This window comes from Brachypodium distachyon, chromosome 4 (genome assembly GCF_000005505.3).
Source record: "Brachypodium distachyon strain Bd21 chromosome 4, Brachypodium_distachyon_v3.0, whole genome shotgun sequence".
Lineage (NCBI taxonomy): Eukaryota > Viridiplantae > Streptophyta > Magnoliopsida > Poales > Poaceae > Brachypodium > Brachypodium distachyon.
The window spans coordinates 32,053,140-32,070,450 of record NC_016134.3 but is presented as its reverse complement, the minus strand read 5'-3'; the positions used below and the strand labels follow the sequence as shown (position 1 = coordinate 32,070,450).

The following is a 17,311-nucleotide window of genomic DNA, read 5'->3' as shown; positions in this document are numbered from 1 at the left end:
TTTTTTCATTACAAGCTGAACGCATTTACTGTCTTTTACTCCAGAATGTGAAAAAGACTAGCAAAAGAGAACAAAATTTGATAGCTCCTTTCTATTACAGGCAAGCACCCCCTACAGAAGTTACATATATGTTTGTGCACATGACAAGGATAGTATAACAAAGAGGAAAGGCCGAACTAATTATACCCCAATAGAAGGACTCTTAATTGACTAGTTGACTAGACCACCATATATAAGATGCACTGACTATTCATTAAGAAGATTACAACGTATGTGAGTTAACTATTCATGTAGACCTTTTCATCTCTCCACCCAAGAATCAGAGCTATTTAGTGTGTAGATATATGGCAGGATTACTTAGAAGGGACCCCTACTTAGAAACACCAACTGCCAGAAACAATACAATATGATATTATGTCTAGGAGGACATACAACACGCGGCCTTGGCTGGAGGAGCAGGCTCCTGACCTGGGACGATAATTTTTGTTCCTTTCAATAAACTCGAGTTTCCGCTAGAATCAGTCTCCTCATTGGCAACAAGGTTTTTCTTGCTGACATTGCGGTATATCTCTGTGAGAGCAGTCCTGAAGGCATTTTCAACATTGGTAGCCTCAAGAGCAGAGGTCTCCATAAAGAAGAGACTCTCACGCGCGGCAAACTCCTTGGCATCTTCAGTCGGGACAACCCGAAGGGTACCGAGATCCGACTTATTACCAATAAGCATGATAACAAGGTTCTTGTCAGCATGGGCTCGCAATTCCTCGAGCCACCTTGCCATATGATCAAAGGACTGACGCTTGGTTATGTCATATACTAACATAGCTCCTACTGCACCTCTGTAGTACGCACTTGTTACTGCTCGGTACCTGTTAGCACGTTCAGTGAAGGTCTATTAAAGTGAATATAATTAAATGATTAAGGAATAGAGATCCAACAAACATCTCGCTAAAGTATTTGTAATACGATGGTACTGCTGGGTACCTGTTAACACTTTCATTAATTGAAGTTCAATGTTCGTAATATGATGTGCATCCTGGCAATATTTCTTACATCATTCAGGGATTAAAACTAATAGCCTAATAGGCCATTTACATTCTGTGTTGTGACCTAGTGAGCTGCCATGATCTTGTTTTCACACTTCCATACAGTTGACTTAAAAGTTTAACAAAATTCTAATCCTCACAAAAAACTGAGTTTAGGACTAGAATTACAAGACTATATATTAGGCTTCCCTTGAAAACAGATACATCTCTTGGTAATCGTTTTTGGGCTCTAGTGTTCCTGGGTGGAAAAAAAATGGCATTGCAAAAAATTCATGTATGTAAACATTGCAATTGGGTGTAACCGCAAATTTTCGTAGAAAAACACACATTCGATACATCTCTTCGTCACCAGTGCAAAATTAACAAATTCAAAGCCGTGTAATTTGCTAACTAGCCCCCCTTGTTTTTTTTGTGTAATCCGCAAACAAAACCACTTTTCCAAAAAAAAGTTCAGTGCCATAGTTCATCCTAACATACACTAGGGATTTTTTTTCCAGCTATGTTTTAAAACTTCAAAGTGTAGATTTTGAAATTTTCAAAACTAAGAGAGCTCGAGAGCCAAAAAAATCCTCTCAGGCATCTATATCTATTGGTGTTGTCTGAGAAAATTAAGAAATATGGTCATCCAGGAGATGCTAGGACCCTTTTTGCCAGTTTCTGTCAGTTTTCAAGCATTGCTATTCAGGTATCAAATAAAAAAAATTGGTACTCCCTCCGGCCGGAATTACTTGTCGAGATATTACATGTATCTAGACGCTTTTGACAAGTAATATGGGTCGGAGGGAGTATCAGAAAAGACAAAGAAAATAGGTAAGCAAGCATGGCTCATTTTTTCATCTTTCAGAGTTTGAATATGGATCTTTTATTGACATGTCCTGTTTGGGTCATTACAAGGTAAAATACAGTGATTCTGCCCAACAAAAAAGGATTCAAATGGTTCAATTAGCCAAGCAACAGCTATTCCATAAAAACCAGACCCCCCCCCCCCCCCCACCCACCCACCCTGTCCCGCGCACAGTCTGCTGCTTCTATTAGTTCTGTCATTGGAAAAGACATGTGCATAGAACAGCACTGTTATGAGACCCTATGTTTTGCAGCTGCAAAGCATACAAGTGAAACTAATCAAACCAGTGTTGCTTTCAAAATGTAAAGTGTCTGCATGCACTTTGTCAGATACATTATTTTGAATAGTAGCTCTTGGCTGAATGTTATTCATAAAAGGGGATACAAAATAGGGAAATGCAAATTTGCATGTGGGTACATGAGCTATCATGACCACACGTCTGCATCAAGAATCTAAATAAAGTTTCAGCTCTTGGTTCCTTTTGCTGTTCCCCAATTCATTTTGCAAAAGGTCTGTCTATACAGTACCTATGGCCAAAACATGTCCTATCTGAGTGCAGACTCTTTCAAATGGAATAATTTGCGAGACCACGGAAGTATATCAAATATGGGCAATTTAAATACTTTTGTCTATTATTACTCCTTCACCGTAACTTTGTTTATGGGGTAACAGTATTGTACTGATGTCCACTGGATCTAATCAAACATGCTTTCATTGTGCAATCTGCAATTCCATGGGTTTCTGGTGACAACAAACATATAGGGTGACATAAACTAGCGATAGACGCATTACCATTTGAGAACATCTGTGAGCTATTTTCTAGCTAAATGTATATGGATAGGTAAGAGGAAATCTAAGACATCTAGTATCTATTTGAAGTACATTTGAATCAAGAAAAATTACATATTTTTATCTATAATATGGATGATAGATTTCTTATCAAGTCAGAAATTGCTATTCAAACAACGATAAATCCATCACTGCTTCACTCACCAAGGACAGGATCAGGACATGTGCAAACTAAAATTTAGATGGAACTAGAAGCATATCTATATCCAAAACAGAACTTGGTACCATAAACGAAAAGTAGAGTAAAAGGACTACCGCCAGTACATGGCTTACATCTACAATTTAATTCTGCAAAACGACCGTAATTAGATGATCAAGTGAAGCACACAAGGCCATGTGGGAGTAAGTTTGGTTACCTCTCTTGTCCCGCGGTGTCCCAGATCTGGGCCTTGATGGTGCGCTGGTCGACCTGGAGTGTCCTGGTCTGGAACTCGACGCCGATGGTGGCCTTGGAGTCGAGGCTGAACTCGTTGCGCGCGAACCGTGCCAGCAGCTGCGACTTGCCGACGGCCGAGTCGCCGATGAGCACAACCTTGAAGACGTAGTCGATCCTCTGCCCCACCTCCCCGTAGCCGCCGCCCCGAGACATCTCCTTTCTTTTTTTCCTTTCCTCTCTCTATCGCCGAGGTTCCTTTGGAAATTCTCCTGCTTTTTGACCAAAGATGAGCACCAATTCAAGCAGGATCTCTTGGCGGGCGCCCTCTTTAGGATCTTGGCGTCAGGACGGGTAACAGGAACTGCCCTTGCCGTTCCCGGTTTCCCAACTGAAGGATGGTTGCATCAACAAGCACAGAAGCAGAAGAAGTGTTATTGCGATTTAGGAAGGAAAAAGAACGAGAGGAGCACGTAGTGGTGGGATAGATGGATTGCTATTGGGACAAGAAGATATTGATTTTTACGCCTTCTTTATCAGTGTTAAAATAAGATGGGTAGGGTTGAAGGGATCAACGAGAAAGAGAACGTGCACATGAGGTGAAAACAAGGAATAATCGTCAAAGAGGAGGAAAGTAGCATACCGTCCTCAACCGTCAACGGCCGAGACAAGATCGACTTTTTTTTCGTCGGGCTATCTCCAACGCGGAGACATTTATTATCTTGTTGAATAGGGCACGAACTATCAAAACTATCAAAATTTGACAAACTAAATAATTGCTATAGCTTTGGTTGCCTTTGAGTAAGCCAACTTCTGTCAAAAAATTGAATTAAAGTTGCCTTGTCAAATAGGAGTACCTTCCAAACAACTGCCAATTTTTTTATCAGTGATCAAAATTTGGACACATCTTGAAAGCAAACCAACTCAACCTTAGTTCCAGGGATCTGATTCATTTTATTTTTATACTAAGTTGCAGCCGGAGATGTGACTTCTCAAGCAAAATGCGCTAGCACATAACTTTTTAAACACCCTTAAATGCACATTAACGCCTGATTCGAATGACACGTCAATTTAAAGATTTACATATCATTTTCTTCCTATCGCCAATACTGCCCCCTCCAAGTTTTAAGGCGATGTTGATAGCCTATTCTAGTGTTCGCTACAGATCTATTGGCAACACCTCCTTGTTTTCTTCTAAAAAAAACCAACACCTCCTTGTTTTTATCAAGCTAAACTACTTAAGGTAACGTTTTCATCCTAGAAAACCTCCTTTGGACATTCGAAGAGCAAACATATTCCCAACATCACCTGCAGGGTTGAAATTGGAGCAATTACGGTTGAGGATCACTCAAACTATACCATATACCAGATTTTTTTCTCAGAAACCATAGCAGTACCACATTTTTCTCAAACTAGGAGAGTTACAAATGTGAAATTAATACAGCTCAATAGCGAATATTTTGTCGCATGACCATATTCAAATACTCCACATCCCATCCATAATAGGTGTCTCAGGTTTAGTACAACTTTGTACTAAATTTGTATAAAATCTGACACACTTGTTATGGATTGGAGGTGGCACATAGAAAGTGTTCGACAAGCCAATGAGCCAATGACAACTTAAATTCATATTAGTACAGTACATCATGCATGATACAAACTTAACAAGCAAATAAAATAGACTTCGAACATGGTACCACAGATTGTTCCCAGAATACTTGAATAGCACTCCACGGATATGACAAGGACAAAATAAGATAATCTATCAAATTTGTTACCAAATATGTCAAATGCCTCCAATTGGACGGTCAGGAGTATCAACATTATTTCCACCACGAATCACTCGTTCCAAACTGAACCGATGGTTTCAGATAAAGTACTACTCCCTCCGTCCCAGATTTGTATAAAAATCTATGCAAATCCACGTCACTTATTTTTGGGACGGAGGGAGTACAGTATATCCATAAAAAATGTTGTCTACATATAGTATCAATCCAAAAAGAATCGGTAGATATATCCTCTTTTTTGGAAGAAGGTAGATATAGCTGATACGAACACTTCACGTTATCAACTAGCTCATCAGTCATCACAAATGCCCAACACCCATGTCCCTTTCAGTTTCAAGAAAGGCTTTTGTAAAAATTCCACAGCACAAGGTGGCCCTTATTGGATTGCGAAAAAATAGAAACAGTAGTCAAGCTAAGGAAGTACCAACACGAGTGAATAATCACAAAGTTCCATTGTCCACAATCTGAGGTAGCATAAGACACCACAAAGAACATTCAGAGTATTTAAAGCAACACGGATGAACACTACAACATCAAAATTACTGCAGAACCACAGGAAGCACCACATCCATGGCATTCGAAGATACTTGCTGAATAAATAACTTCCCAGCTTTTCTGCTGATGAACAAAGCTTTCAATACTGTTAGCGATATCCCAAACCAGTAGTTAGTTCTGGGAGCAAAAATGTAACACAGGATTGGTTCCTTACGTCTCCCATCAGCTGAATTCCTTGTATCAGTAGTATGCTTTCCTTGGGTTGTTCTGCAGAAAATGACACAACCATTAGACAAACAGATAAAACAGGCAAATCACTGAAGCAAGTCCTGGCTGCCAGTATACCAGTGGGTTTGGCCTATGGCGGTAGCCAAGCATCATTCGCTTCTTGTATTGCTCGTATATGTCGTCTTCAGATGAGACCTCACCAGGTTGGACAGCACCAACACCAAGATGGTCCTTCTTCACATCTCCAGCCATAATGGGATCTGCACGTCCACTTCTCTCGCTGCCAAGACCCTCGCCTGAAGAATAAACTACCTTTAGCGCTTGACTAATTAGGTGTCCGATGGAAAAGTTCAACATGCGAGGAGGTTACTAGGAATTCCATATGCGGCACACTCCAGAAAGAAATACTTCCTTTCAAGGATTTTCTCACTGGAAATTGGCATGCTGTGGCTAACAAGCAACTGCATGTTGTAGCCAGATTTGTACAGTAATGGTACTACTCCCTCCGTTCCACAAAACACCTCACATAGATTTGTGCACTTGGACCAAGACAGCTCTCGTTTCTAGTGCCTGACCACTCATATTGGATAAAGAGTAAATGGGTGTAGGCAGCTATTGGTTGGGTGCAGGAGCCAAGAGAAAAATGAGGTGTATTATGGAGCAGGGAGAAAAAATTATATGAGGTGTTTTGTGGAACGGAGTGAGTAGTTAAGTTTGCTAGATACAGACAAATGCCTAAGATGTGAAACATCAGATGGGGAGGAGGGGGAGATACCAGAGAGTTAGCATGAGATAAAAGATAACAAATATCAGATTTCAGATAGGTGTTGACATAAACAATTTGCCAGACAGCCAGCCATTTAGAGATTAAAATGCAACCCAAGGGGTCAAGACGTCAAGTAAGCAGCTGCGCAGAGAACTCTGAGCTTTAGTATTGAACTACTAACCTTCCCTCCAGCCCATCTTAGACAAAAGCTTGTGCCCAATATTGTCGGCCTGAATCTTTGCCTTCTCTGCAGCTTCCTTGGTAGCCTTTTGTGCCGCAGAATCATTACAGCGTGCCATGAACTTCTCAAGTTCTTCTTGAGGAATGAAGTCCCCCATGTGGTGTCCCTTCTTAGGAGGACCTGCAAAACAAAGAAAAGGTAGTATATAATAAATATCAAAGTCTCTACAGTCTTCCAGAAGAGTGAACAATAAAAAGAAAGAAAAGGTACCCTGAAGAAGGCAAGGAGGTGGTGGCATTTCATCTTTCGATTGCCTCGGTGCTCTCTTTCGTTCTTCCTGTGCAGCTTTCTTCATGTAGAATTCCATCAATGCAACTGGATCTGATGGTGCAGACATATTGGGATCACCTGTAACAACATGAGATAACATTGGCCAACAAAAAATAGCAACATAGAAAAAAATGATCAAAACTGGAAGATAAAGAAACATCTTCTAAAGCAAACTACAATTAAGATGATATGGATCACAAACAAACACCTCACAATATTTCAATTCTATGCATTAGGCTACACGAATAAGAAAGAGCATGCCATCGAAAAGAAAACAGAAGTTAGTACAACAAATAAACTGGCAAATTTGCACACTGAAATAAACAAATGGTAACAGGTGAACCCAGTCAAGGAACAAAGATGAAGCAATCAAACCAGAGTACCACGAGCCTAAAAAGTACTTAAAATGCATATGATCCAAAACGACACAATAAATACTTACTGTTACCAGATGAGTTTCCCTGGGAAGAACTACCCTCATATGTCCCATATAAAGCTGAAGCAGGTGTTTGATAGTTAGATTTGTGTTCAAATGAGCTTCTCTGTGGACCAGTATGTGCTCTGGAGCTTTCAACACTAGAATTAACTGCATTTAGCAAGGGCATATGTCAATATTGTCATTACATCTAGAATAAGTTACACGGAACGAAAAAAGATATTGTATTCCGCAAACCATTTTTTGAAGCCTGAGGCTCCTTTGTCTGAGCAAGAACCTTTTCCTCTTCAGCAAGCCGAGTCTCATAATATTTGTAGTCTGGACAGTTCTTTTCAAATAGAAACCTGCAAATAACCAAGAATCTCCATTAACAGTTTATTGCAAAAGCTAATCTTAGAATTTATATGTTCAATGCAAAAAATGATCAGGAAATCTAAAGTTCTTTTTATGTGTGTTGATCAGCAGAGCTGGTGCAGTCATACTTGAATGGTGTATCTCCAGGATTCCTCTGCCGTGTGACATCCTCAAACTGTCTCCCGTTTTTGGCAACAAAGCTTGCTAATTTGTCAGCAACCTGCCTCACTGTCATATCATTTGGTGGTGCTGGGGCTGCATGTCACTTAAGAACTCATTAATATTGAGCGCATGAACAACGGAATGCAAATTACTGCAGTAGCAGTACTGCGACATTCCAACTCTTTCAATCAACATCCTTCCCCAGCCATGCCGATACAGTTAATCTATAAGCTGCAGCCATAAGAAAAACCAAAACCTTCACAAAATTCTGCTGCCAATAGTGGTTGGAATATATTGCAGATGTTGACAAGTGAGAAAGGATGTCCCTATTTGACAGGCTACTAATGTATGGGTCAGCAAAATTAGATTTTCACAATGGCAATTGCTTTCGTTGGTTAGTTAGTCACGTATGCTTTAAATAATTTTGGACTTTGATTATAATTAGATCAGACAAGCAATGTAGCTTCTTAAGTATCTAGACCATTGTTTTGCACCAAGACATCTAGCTCCGAAAAAAGTTAATAGAATTCGAAATAATCCAAGAACAATTTACATCTCTAATGTTCAAAAAAGTTTGTCAAATTTGAAGCCTTATAACATATCCATATTTAAAGTCGGTTACAGAACTAGTACTACCCACAGAACAAACATAATACTATTTAAGAGAGTGCTTGATTAGAAAGAAATACAGTAATAACAGTAAACGAAAAAAATGATTACCAACAACCCCTGGTGGGGCAGCTGCTGAGGGAGCATTGGTGGATTTGTGCCGCTTCGCATGATCTTCCCTCTCCACATCGTCATCCTCCTCCTCAGCACCAAACTTGACAGGTGCAACCGGGATCTTATTCTTCTTCAGGCTGAAGGCCAGCTTCCCACCCGACAAGACCGATCCAGCCTTCTTCACCTCAAGCGGCCTCTTGTTTGCTGCGACAACAAGAGGTGTCTTGGGGTTCACAGGTTTCGGTGGCACAGACGAGGCACCTGGCGTCGCGGCCTTTTCCTTGTCCTGCATCTCCTGCTGCATCTGCTTGAACCTCTCCATGAAGGAGCCGTCGTTGGCGAAGAGGCCCTTATCCATGGCTACAGAATCCTTTAAGCTCCAATCAAGACACCACCATGGTCGTAACACATAAGCTAACAACGCTACATAACATAAATCCACCGGAAAAAAAGCCTAGACGCGTGCGTGCGATTGGTACCCTACTCCCGGAAGGAGAGGAATCTAGCCAGCCACCTCAGAAAAATCCAACAAAAAATTGATGATGACCAGACGAAGAAGCCTACCACCACGAACAAATTACACCCTAACACCGGCCGATTTGGGCGAAACTTGGCGTGGAACAACAAAAAAATGGGGGAAATTTCGGGATGGGGACGCGAGGCCTCGAACCGGATCGAGCGGGAGGACGGATGGTGAAGGGGAGTTACCTGAACGAGAGAGATCGGACGGGGAATCGAAACCCTAGAAAACAATTTCTCGCGGTGGGTGGGGGATCGTCGGGGGAGGAGAGAGAATATGAGGACGGGAACGGGATGATACCGACCCGACTCGACTACGCCGTGCGAACTGGGAACGGCAGCAAAGCAGAGCAGGCAAACCGCACCTTGGGGCTACGGGCCTGGGTCGTCGCGGACGTATCCATGTCACGTACAGGCCCAAATGCTAGGCAAGGCAGCCCAGGATCCGTCTCTCTCTCTCTCTCGTCTTAGGGCCAATTCCAGCCACGCGACCCACTTAGGACGGACCGGTCCGAAAAACGCACCTCTAGCCGGGCGACCTATTTCGGCCACCGTCCTCTTTTCGGTTTGCCACAACCCATTTTCATCCAAATTTGGTTCAGGTTTGGGTCGGGACGGACAACATATTTGCACTATGTTTGTCCTCCCTATGCTCCTTTGTTCTCTCCTGGCCTGCATGTCTCAAGTTTCACCTGCTGGGGTGGGCCGCTCATGTGGCTCTGTAAACACATATAAATTTAGTTCAGCTTATGTAAGTTTGATCTTCTATTGTTTAATGACGAGAGATTTAGAGAAATATCAAGATACACATGGCGTAGGTAGAGAAGTTATCTTCAAAGGTTTTCAGTGTAACTTTTGATTTATCTGAAATCTTAGTCTTTTCGATCAACTTTACTCCGTACATATTCTCCTTCTTGCTACTCTCCTAGGCATTCTCCACCTCGCTCGAACCTAACCTCTTGCCATGGGTCCTCCTTTTGTATTGCAAGGGGATGCCGCAAGGTTGGGCTGCATGGGCGGCACGCCATCCATGCCAGGTGTCAAACAGTCTTCCGCGGTTGTGTGGTCGCCAGAGTCCCTCTTCCACGTGCCACCCTTGCCTCTGCCCTGATGGGACTAGACGCATCGTCCGATCAGCCTTGACCGGTCGGTGCCGGTCTCGTCTTGTCGGTGAACAGTGAGATTCCTTGGCTGCAAGTGCTTGGCGAGGCATCTACTCCTCTGCAAAGCTACCGCTCGGCCGCAGACGGGATGCATCACATGTCGCCTCCACCCTGCGCACACGCATCCTTCCCTCCTAGGGCAAGCCCCCGGGCGGGAGCATTAGGCTTACCGGGGCTGTTCTCCCCAGAAGCATACAGTGCCCGGGCGGGGCCGCATCGGGGACCGACAGCCCACAGGGTTTGGGTGAACCCTCGAATCGGAAGCTACAGTGGCCGCGAAAGGGATAGCCTGGGCCTCGCATCATTGGACAGCGTCCCCTTCCGCAGCATCGCAGCTTCGGGCCCGAGGGTCCCCTGGGTTTCCTTCACATTTCGTCCTCTATGCCATTGTTCCCTGGGCGGCAACACCACTACCTCGGTTAAGCCCCGGGTTCCACGTTACGGTGACGGCGGAAAGGGACCCTGGTTGAGGCCGCACGCTCCCTTTCGGCGCACGGCAACGTGGAACTCAAAAGTCCGCCGCTCTGCCCTTATAACAGGTGCCGGATTAGGGTTGCTTCCGTGAATCCCAACCAACTAAGGCTCTCCCACACCCATATGTTTGTGCCTCGGCTAGTTGGGCTCCACGAAAGCCCTCCCTTCCACCTTGGTGTAGCGTTCCTTGTCTCGAGAGGGAGTCCCTTGAGGCCGAACAGCGTCAACACACCGCCGATCGAGCCGCTGGTGTTGTTGATGCTGATGGGCCTCTAGAGCGTCCCACGCCCCCGTATTGTGCCAACGGCTGGGCTGGACAGGGCTTCATTTAGCCAGGATCCAACGTTGTAGTTTAGCCCCTTCCCGTCCTTGGGGCGTGTGCCAGGACTGCTCAGTCTTCCCTTATCTTCCAACTTTTGTTTGCATTTGGCTCGTAAAATGCAATAGCTCCGTGTTTGGTCCGCCTGCATTCTATGTTTGTGGTCACTTCTTTCTTACAAGGGTGAGTTTATAGGCGGCACATACAATGTAATTCTTCATCCGGTGCGAACTACTCATGTGGACCATCAGATCTAAAATGTGCGGTGCAAATCAAAGGTGAGAATCAAAATACCCACTTAAACATGTTTTTTCACTTAACCCGTTGGAGGTAAATACACCCGCGGTCCTACTTTTGTCACGATGTCAGTTTAGTCCTAAAACTATGAAATCGAACACTTTAGTCCTAATTTTATGATAAGTGGTGCACGTGAGGTCCTAAGCTCGCTTGGGCGCATCTGACTCGCTTGCGTGGTTGAGATTTTTTGCAGAAAAAAATCACGGGCACTGGCACTTCACCAGAGGAAGGGCAGCATCTGAGGAAGGCCTCGAATCTGATGCAAGAGGGACTGAATCCTCCTTCTTCACTTTTGCTGATGCGGAGGAGATGGCCATCGACCTTGTTGTCATGGCAGCGGCGGCGATGACTGAGAAGAGAGGATGAGGAAACAGAGAGAGAGATGGCCACGTTTTTATAGGGGGTTTTCAGCAAAAAAAAACCAACCGTCGGGGTGTCAAAACTCCCGCCAAATGCTCCTGAGCGGAAGTGTACGCGGTCAACGTGTCACGTAGGCGAGTCAGACGCGGCCGAGCGAGTTTAGGACCTTGCGTGCACCATTTATCATAAAATTATGACTAAAATGTTCAGTTTCATAGTTTTAGGTCTAAACTGACACCGCGATAATAAAAGTAGGACCACGGATGTATTTACCTCAACTCGTTGTGCTTATCACATGCTGTTAATGGTTGATTCCCACAGTTAATTTGCACCACATGTTCTACCGTCTCATGGTCCATGTAGATAGTTGTAAGTTTGCATCGAACCAAAGTTTGCACTAAATACAGGGTCGGGTTTACGTTCACAGAAAGTAGCACCATAAGATATAGTGTAAAAAAACGCAATGTAGGGCCAAATCAAATTATTGCGAGTACTCCCTCTCCGATTAAAAAAATGTGCCCATTTCGTAATAAGTTAGTACAAATGTACTGATTAGACCAGAGGGTAGTTGTTTTTAGTGAAAATTGTTGCGAGTAGTTTTTTTCAAAGCAAAATTGTTGACGGCCGCGGTTGGTCTGACGAAATCGATCCCATCACTCCGCGCCCTAGAGACGCCGCCTTGTTTGCTCTCTCTCTCCGAACAAGGCGGCAGAGGGGGGCTTGCCGGCGGCGAAGCAAGGTGAGCTACCCCACCAATTTTCTCCGGCGACCGTCTCTCCGCCAGGCGTTTCTCTCCGGTGATCGGCTGCTGCTCCCACCCTCTCGCGGTACGGGATAGGCGGCACTACCTAGCCATGGTGAGTTCCTTTACATCCTCTCCTTCACGCCGCCTAATTTGACGGGGCGGCCGCTGATTGATTTCCATATTGCGCTTAGTCAAAGAAGAGGGGTCTTTCGTTGGAGGAGAAACGGGAGCAAATGCTTCAAATCTTTTATGAGAATCAAGACTTCTATCTGGTAAGTTCTTCTGCCGAGATTCCGTGTAATCCATTCCACCTCGTACTGCAGATTAGCCAGCCGGAAGAAACTCATGGGTTCTGTTCTTTCTAGTGCTATGTGGAAGTGTTAGCTTGAACCTGGTCCCAGTATTTTGTTTTCTCTAGTTTGTAATACTTTGTATTGGTGATGATGGAAGCCACTAATTGGTATGCCTAATTCCAATCTAATTGCGGCAATCCATTCTCAACTTGCTCTGCATTTATTCTAGCCTACCAAATTAGCGCCACCATGTTTTGTTATGTATTTTCTGCAGCAAATCGGCATCTGAGCTACACTTCGGTTTTCACCATTATACTTGAACACACAACTACCTATACCGGTGCCAGCAGTATGTACATGTATATCTGTAAGTGGGTGCATCATGCCTTTATGGACTTCTATTTTTGGGTACTAAATTTTTTGTTTGGGATGCTCATGATGCTTTTTATTACTTGGAAGTCAACCATTAAAATCCATATCTACTGTCTGCCTGTTTGGTTGTCGCTATTGCAACCTCTCTTCTTGTAAGTTCCTTTGTATAGAAGTAGAATGTGGAGTATGTTTTTCTGTGCCATAAATCTCTGTCTTTCCACTTTCAGCTTAAAGAGCTTGAGAAGATGGGTCCTAAAAAGGGAGTGATCAGCCAATCTGTTAAGGATGTTGTGCAAAGCCTGGTGGATGATGATCTTGTTTTGAAAGACAAAATAGGGACTTCTGTAAGTTTGCCAGCTTATCAGTTATTGTTGCACTGATAATGATAAAGAATAGTTGGACAGTTATGTAGCCATTTCCATACAGGGTTTGGATTAAGTTTATGTAATTCAAAAAATGATTCTTGTGTTCTTCTAGAACTTATCTTGGACAACATATGCTTCAAGAAATTGTGCACGTGTTGCACATAACTGCAACTTTGTGTGCTATATGTATCACAAAGAAGATCATAAGTTGTTTGTCAAACTGATATTGTCACCCATTCACTTTTCGTATCTAGCTCCTAAACGAAATAGTTTGCTTGCAGGTGTACTTTTGGAGTCTTCCCAGCTGTGCAGGAAATCAGGTATTACTGTGATAAATTTAACTGTGCTGCTGGACATTCAGGCTAAACCATCTATTTGGATTTGTTTGTAGCTGAGGACTACTTACAGCAAGCTGGAGTCTGATCTTTCGAACTCTAAAAAGCGTTACATGGAGCTTGTTGAACAGAGAGACAACTTGAAAAGAGGCAGGGAAGATTCTGTAAGTTATTATGAATTTCCTCTATAGAGCTGTCCAAGAAGCATGTAGATCAACTCATATGTATTTCTCTAGGATGAGAGGGAAGATGCTTTGGAGGAGCTGAAGGCTGTAGAGCTACGCCATAAGAAGTTAAAGGTTGATTTGCATTTGTTATTCTCTTCTTTGGTCTTTATCAGCCATCTGCCACTCAACAACTTTTGTACTTATTTCAGGAAGAACTCGCTGCTTATGCTGATAGCGATCCATCTGCTCTAGAGGCAATGAGTATGAGATCCATCATTACTCTTTTTAATATACACACATCTATTGTTGTTCTGATGCATCACTCTGAATTTGTTTTACATGCAAATATCTCTTTAGGCTAATGTTTTAACATGCAAGTTATTGCAGTATTTTTCTTTATTTGAAACTGTCTGATGATAATTGCAGAGGATGCTACTGAGGTTGCCCATTCAGCAGCTAACAGATGGACAGGTACCACTAGTTCTGCTTCCCCATTTCGCTAGAAATATATGACTGATGCTTGCCTATCATCAATTAGGCTAATGACATTTTGAATGGAATTTCAGACAACATCTTCACTTTGCAACAATGGTGTTCTAGTACATTTCCACAAGCAAAAGAACAACTCGAACACATGTACAGGGAGGTAGGTTCTGTACCCACCTTCACATTTTATTAGTGTTTAAGGTGTTTATGCATCTTTCCTGACATCCAATAGACAAGATCGCAATATAAGATGTCATTGAATATTGCCAGTGGGCTGGTACTTGGAAGGTCAGTTTTGCCTTTTCTTTCAGTGGTGCAAATATTTAGCTACTGCCCATAAAATGCACAAAGGGTGGTTTGCACCCGCATCCCAGCCATATGGTACTCCTATTGAATCTATAGACAGGATCTAGATGACAATAACGGAAAATCTTTCCATACGTAAAAAGGGCATACTGAGAGATGGCGACACTGCTACTTACTTTTAGAGTCATAACATTGAAACTAATGATTCACAACTCAGCATATGTTGGACCTTGGGTGAATCAACAGTTAGCGTTTAGAAGAATGATGCTTGGACAGTACAGAGTGGTTTGACATGGCCCTGCGAGAGTTCAATGATAATTATTGGATGAACATGAAAATTTTGAAAAGCATGAGACCATAAAGTATAGTGACATAAGAATATCTGCCCTATTGAATTTACGAAATATGCGATTTTGTATGTGCAGTAAATATTCTTATTTTCCTTCAAGTTCTTAAGCTAGTGACAGCCAGATCTTTAGCTGGTATCGCTGTTTCGGGCTCTAGCACAGGGGTAAAGCTATCTGATAAGAGCACTGGGGTCACCTCCATTGCACTGGCATTACCTTCATGTTGTACTAGTGAATTATCCCTAATTTGCCAAGGAAATTGCACTGCGCCATTGGAGTCAGCTGACCCCAGTAACCTGTACCTAGCTCTGCTCATGCTCTAAAACGATGACACAAAATCATGTCCACCTGGACTTTGCTCTTGCTGCTTTTGTCCTCTCTAACATGCCAAGCTTATCGCATCCATTAGGCACCCCAAAAAGTCTGCAACTAATACAATCTTCATGGACTAGATGTGTCTTGTGCTGTATCTTTTATCCATGGAGCAGTGCAACTACATGAGGCCTTGTATTTATGCATGGGAGTAAAGTAAGCGGAGCAACTTAGAGAAGTATATACCTCAAACCTGCTTGCCCACTTGATTGCGAAGCCTTTTTTCTGTCCAGTAGAGAGCTCATACAGTGTACCACAACTGTACTTATCTGGCTAGAGTTAAGTTTCAAGAACCTAACAGTAAAGTGATGTGTCATGCTGCCTAACATAAATCAAATTCGATACCAGGATTCAGAAGCTCATGCCATCCTTTTACTAGTTTGTACTGGCTGGAAGATTGAAACATCTGAACAATAATTGAATTGTTCGTAGGTGACGATAGATACCTACTAGGTAGTTTAGATTTGTTGACATTGCACGTAACAACTACAGCTTGAGATTTAGTTTCCTTTTATTTCGGGAGGTCTAAGCTTTGACTAAGCCGTATACTCATTTTCCCCATAAGATATTTTCCCTTGGAAACCTAAACTGCTCCTGCATTCTTCTAATTTGTGTTGTTGTGAAATTTCAGGTGGGCATAACTGAAGACTTTGAATATCTGCAGTGATGCCGAACAGCCTGCCTGGCCTATTACAGCATTGTATGTAATCCCGCTCAGCACATGACGTTGGATCTAGAGTAGTTCACGGAGAATTGGCACAAATTCACCCCTACCGTGGGCTATTTTAACTTCTAAACAGATAGTGCCACTATCTGACAAGTTAGTAGTTCACCCAGAATTTGTGACAAATAGCCAGCATCTTGGACTAATTGAAAATTTGAAGCAGATACTGCCATTATCTCACATTATCGGTTACTTAAATCAGATGCCGAGTGAATCTCTCCAGGAGAAAATTTCCCTATCTAAATGCTGGGTCCCATGTGGGCACATTCATGTAAGAAACTGACAATCTAATGAAATTCAAAAAAGGAGAATTGAAACAAGGTAGAATTACACCTAATCAACAATACGTAGCAAAAGGTTGTCCTGCTTCCTTTTTCTATATATGTGGATGCCGCCAAGTAGAAATTGGCAGTCTCCTTCAATATCCTTTCACACCAGCGAAGCTCTATTGTCTTTTGCGTTGGTTTCATGTTTGCTCGTTCTGTTCTCTAATGCACGGCCATACACTGATTAGGTGCAAAGACTGTATCTTCTTAGGAGACATACGTGCTGGAGAATACTACCTTACGACCGTTTGAGGCTTAGTTTGTGGTTTCTCTGACCAGCTATTTCTTTATCTGCTGAATATAAAGGTTATGAGACGTTTATCGGATAGATGTCGTATATGTGCACAAAAATTTATCGAATGCTTGTCATTACCTTTTATCCAGTATAAGTATATCTGGATCACAAAAATCACTATGTCGTCCCTGGAGGCTCACCATTGCCTCCCTAGGAAGCTGAGCTTTAGAGGGAGTGGCCTGATTGAGGTGTAGGAAGTCGACTTGGCGGTAGCAAACAGGTCGACGACGACAGCAGAAGAAGGGTCAAGATGAGGATTGGGCAGGGATGTAAATGGGCAGCCGTTTAAGGCCCATTTAAGCCCGTTTACATGTCAAAAGCAGCGAAGTAAAAAAAAAATTGTGCCACAAACTGTGCCAAAAGGGCCTCGTGGCGTCCATTCCTGCGCCGTTTACATCCTTAGGATTGGGAGGAGCAGGCACAGATATGTGGTAGGTCAATATTCTTTAGATAATGTAAGAGAACGACTCTCCTG

The 17,311-nt window shown here is 42.9% G+C and overlaps 3 protein-coding genes across 10 annotated transcripts; 1 reads left to right on the top strand and 2 right to left on the bottom strand.

Annotated features, from left to right (window-relative positions):
* Positions 1-48: 48 nt before the first annotated feature.
* LOC100828334 (ras-related protein RGP1) lies at positions 49-5,111 on the bottom strand. The gene is made up of 3 exons (XM_010239707.3): positions 3,753-5,111; positions 3,093-3,500; positions 49-866 (listed from the first exon to the last, which is right to left on the bottom strand). Exons 2-3 carry the CDS (start codon positions 3,323-3,325, stop codon positions 419-421), a joined length of 681 nt encoding a protein of 226 aa, XP_010238009.1. The 5' UTR covers positions 3,326-3,500; positions 3,753-5,111; the 3' UTR covers positions 49-418.
* A 140-nt stretch (positions 5,112-5,251) lies between these two features.
* LOC100828031 (SURP and G-patch domain-containing protein 1-like protein) lies at positions 5,252-9,440 on the bottom strand. 7 transcript variants are annotated; one of them, XM_010239706.3, is made up of 10 exons: positions 9,280-9,440; positions 8,569-8,931; positions 7,815-7,941; positions 7,570-7,676; positions 7,339-7,482; positions 6,837-6,974; positions 6,567-6,746; positions 5,737-5,915; positions 5,606-5,658; positions 5,314-5,514 (listed from the first exon to the last, which is right to left on the bottom strand). In XM_010239706.3, the coding sequence occupies exons 2-9, from the start codon at positions 8,927-8,929 to the stop codon at positions 5,632-5,634; spliced, it is 1,263 nt and encodes a 420-aa protein (XP_010238008.1). In that variant the 5' UTR covers positions 8,930-8,931; positions 9,280-9,440; the 3' UTR covers positions 5,314-5,514; positions 5,606-5,631. The 7 variants fall into 7 exon arrangements, with proteins under 7 accessions (XP_003577922.1, XP_010238005.1, XP_010238007.1 ...); XM_014903033.2 differs by having other exon boundaries at positions 5,314-5,511; XM_003577874.4 differs by having other exon boundaries at positions 5,252-5,658.
* Positions 9,441-12,313: 2,873 nt separating this feature from the next.
* Positions 12,314-16,535, top strand: LOC100827720 (meiotic nuclear division protein 1 homolog). 2 transcript variants are annotated; one of them, XM_010239702.3, is made up of 11 exons: positions 12,314-12,560; positions 12,640-12,720; positions 13,016-13,108; positions 13,341-13,457; positions 13,760-13,798; positions 13,870-13,977; positions 14,050-14,112; positions 14,190-14,241; positions 14,407-14,451; positions 14,547-14,626; positions 16,123-16,535. In XM_010239702.3, the coding sequence occupies exons 4-11, from the start codon at positions 13,359-13,361 to the stop codon at positions 16,156-16,158; spliced, it is 522 nt and encodes a 173-aa protein (XP_010238004.1). In that variant the 5' UTR covers positions 12,314-12,560; positions 12,640-12,720; positions 13,016-13,108; positions 13,341-13,358; the 3' UTR covers positions 16,159-16,535. The 2 variants fall into 2 exon arrangements, with proteins under 2 accessions (XP_010238004.1, XP_003577921.1); XM_003577873.4 differs by lacking the exon at positions 13,016-13,108.
* Positions 16,536-17,311: the final 776 nt, after the last annotated feature.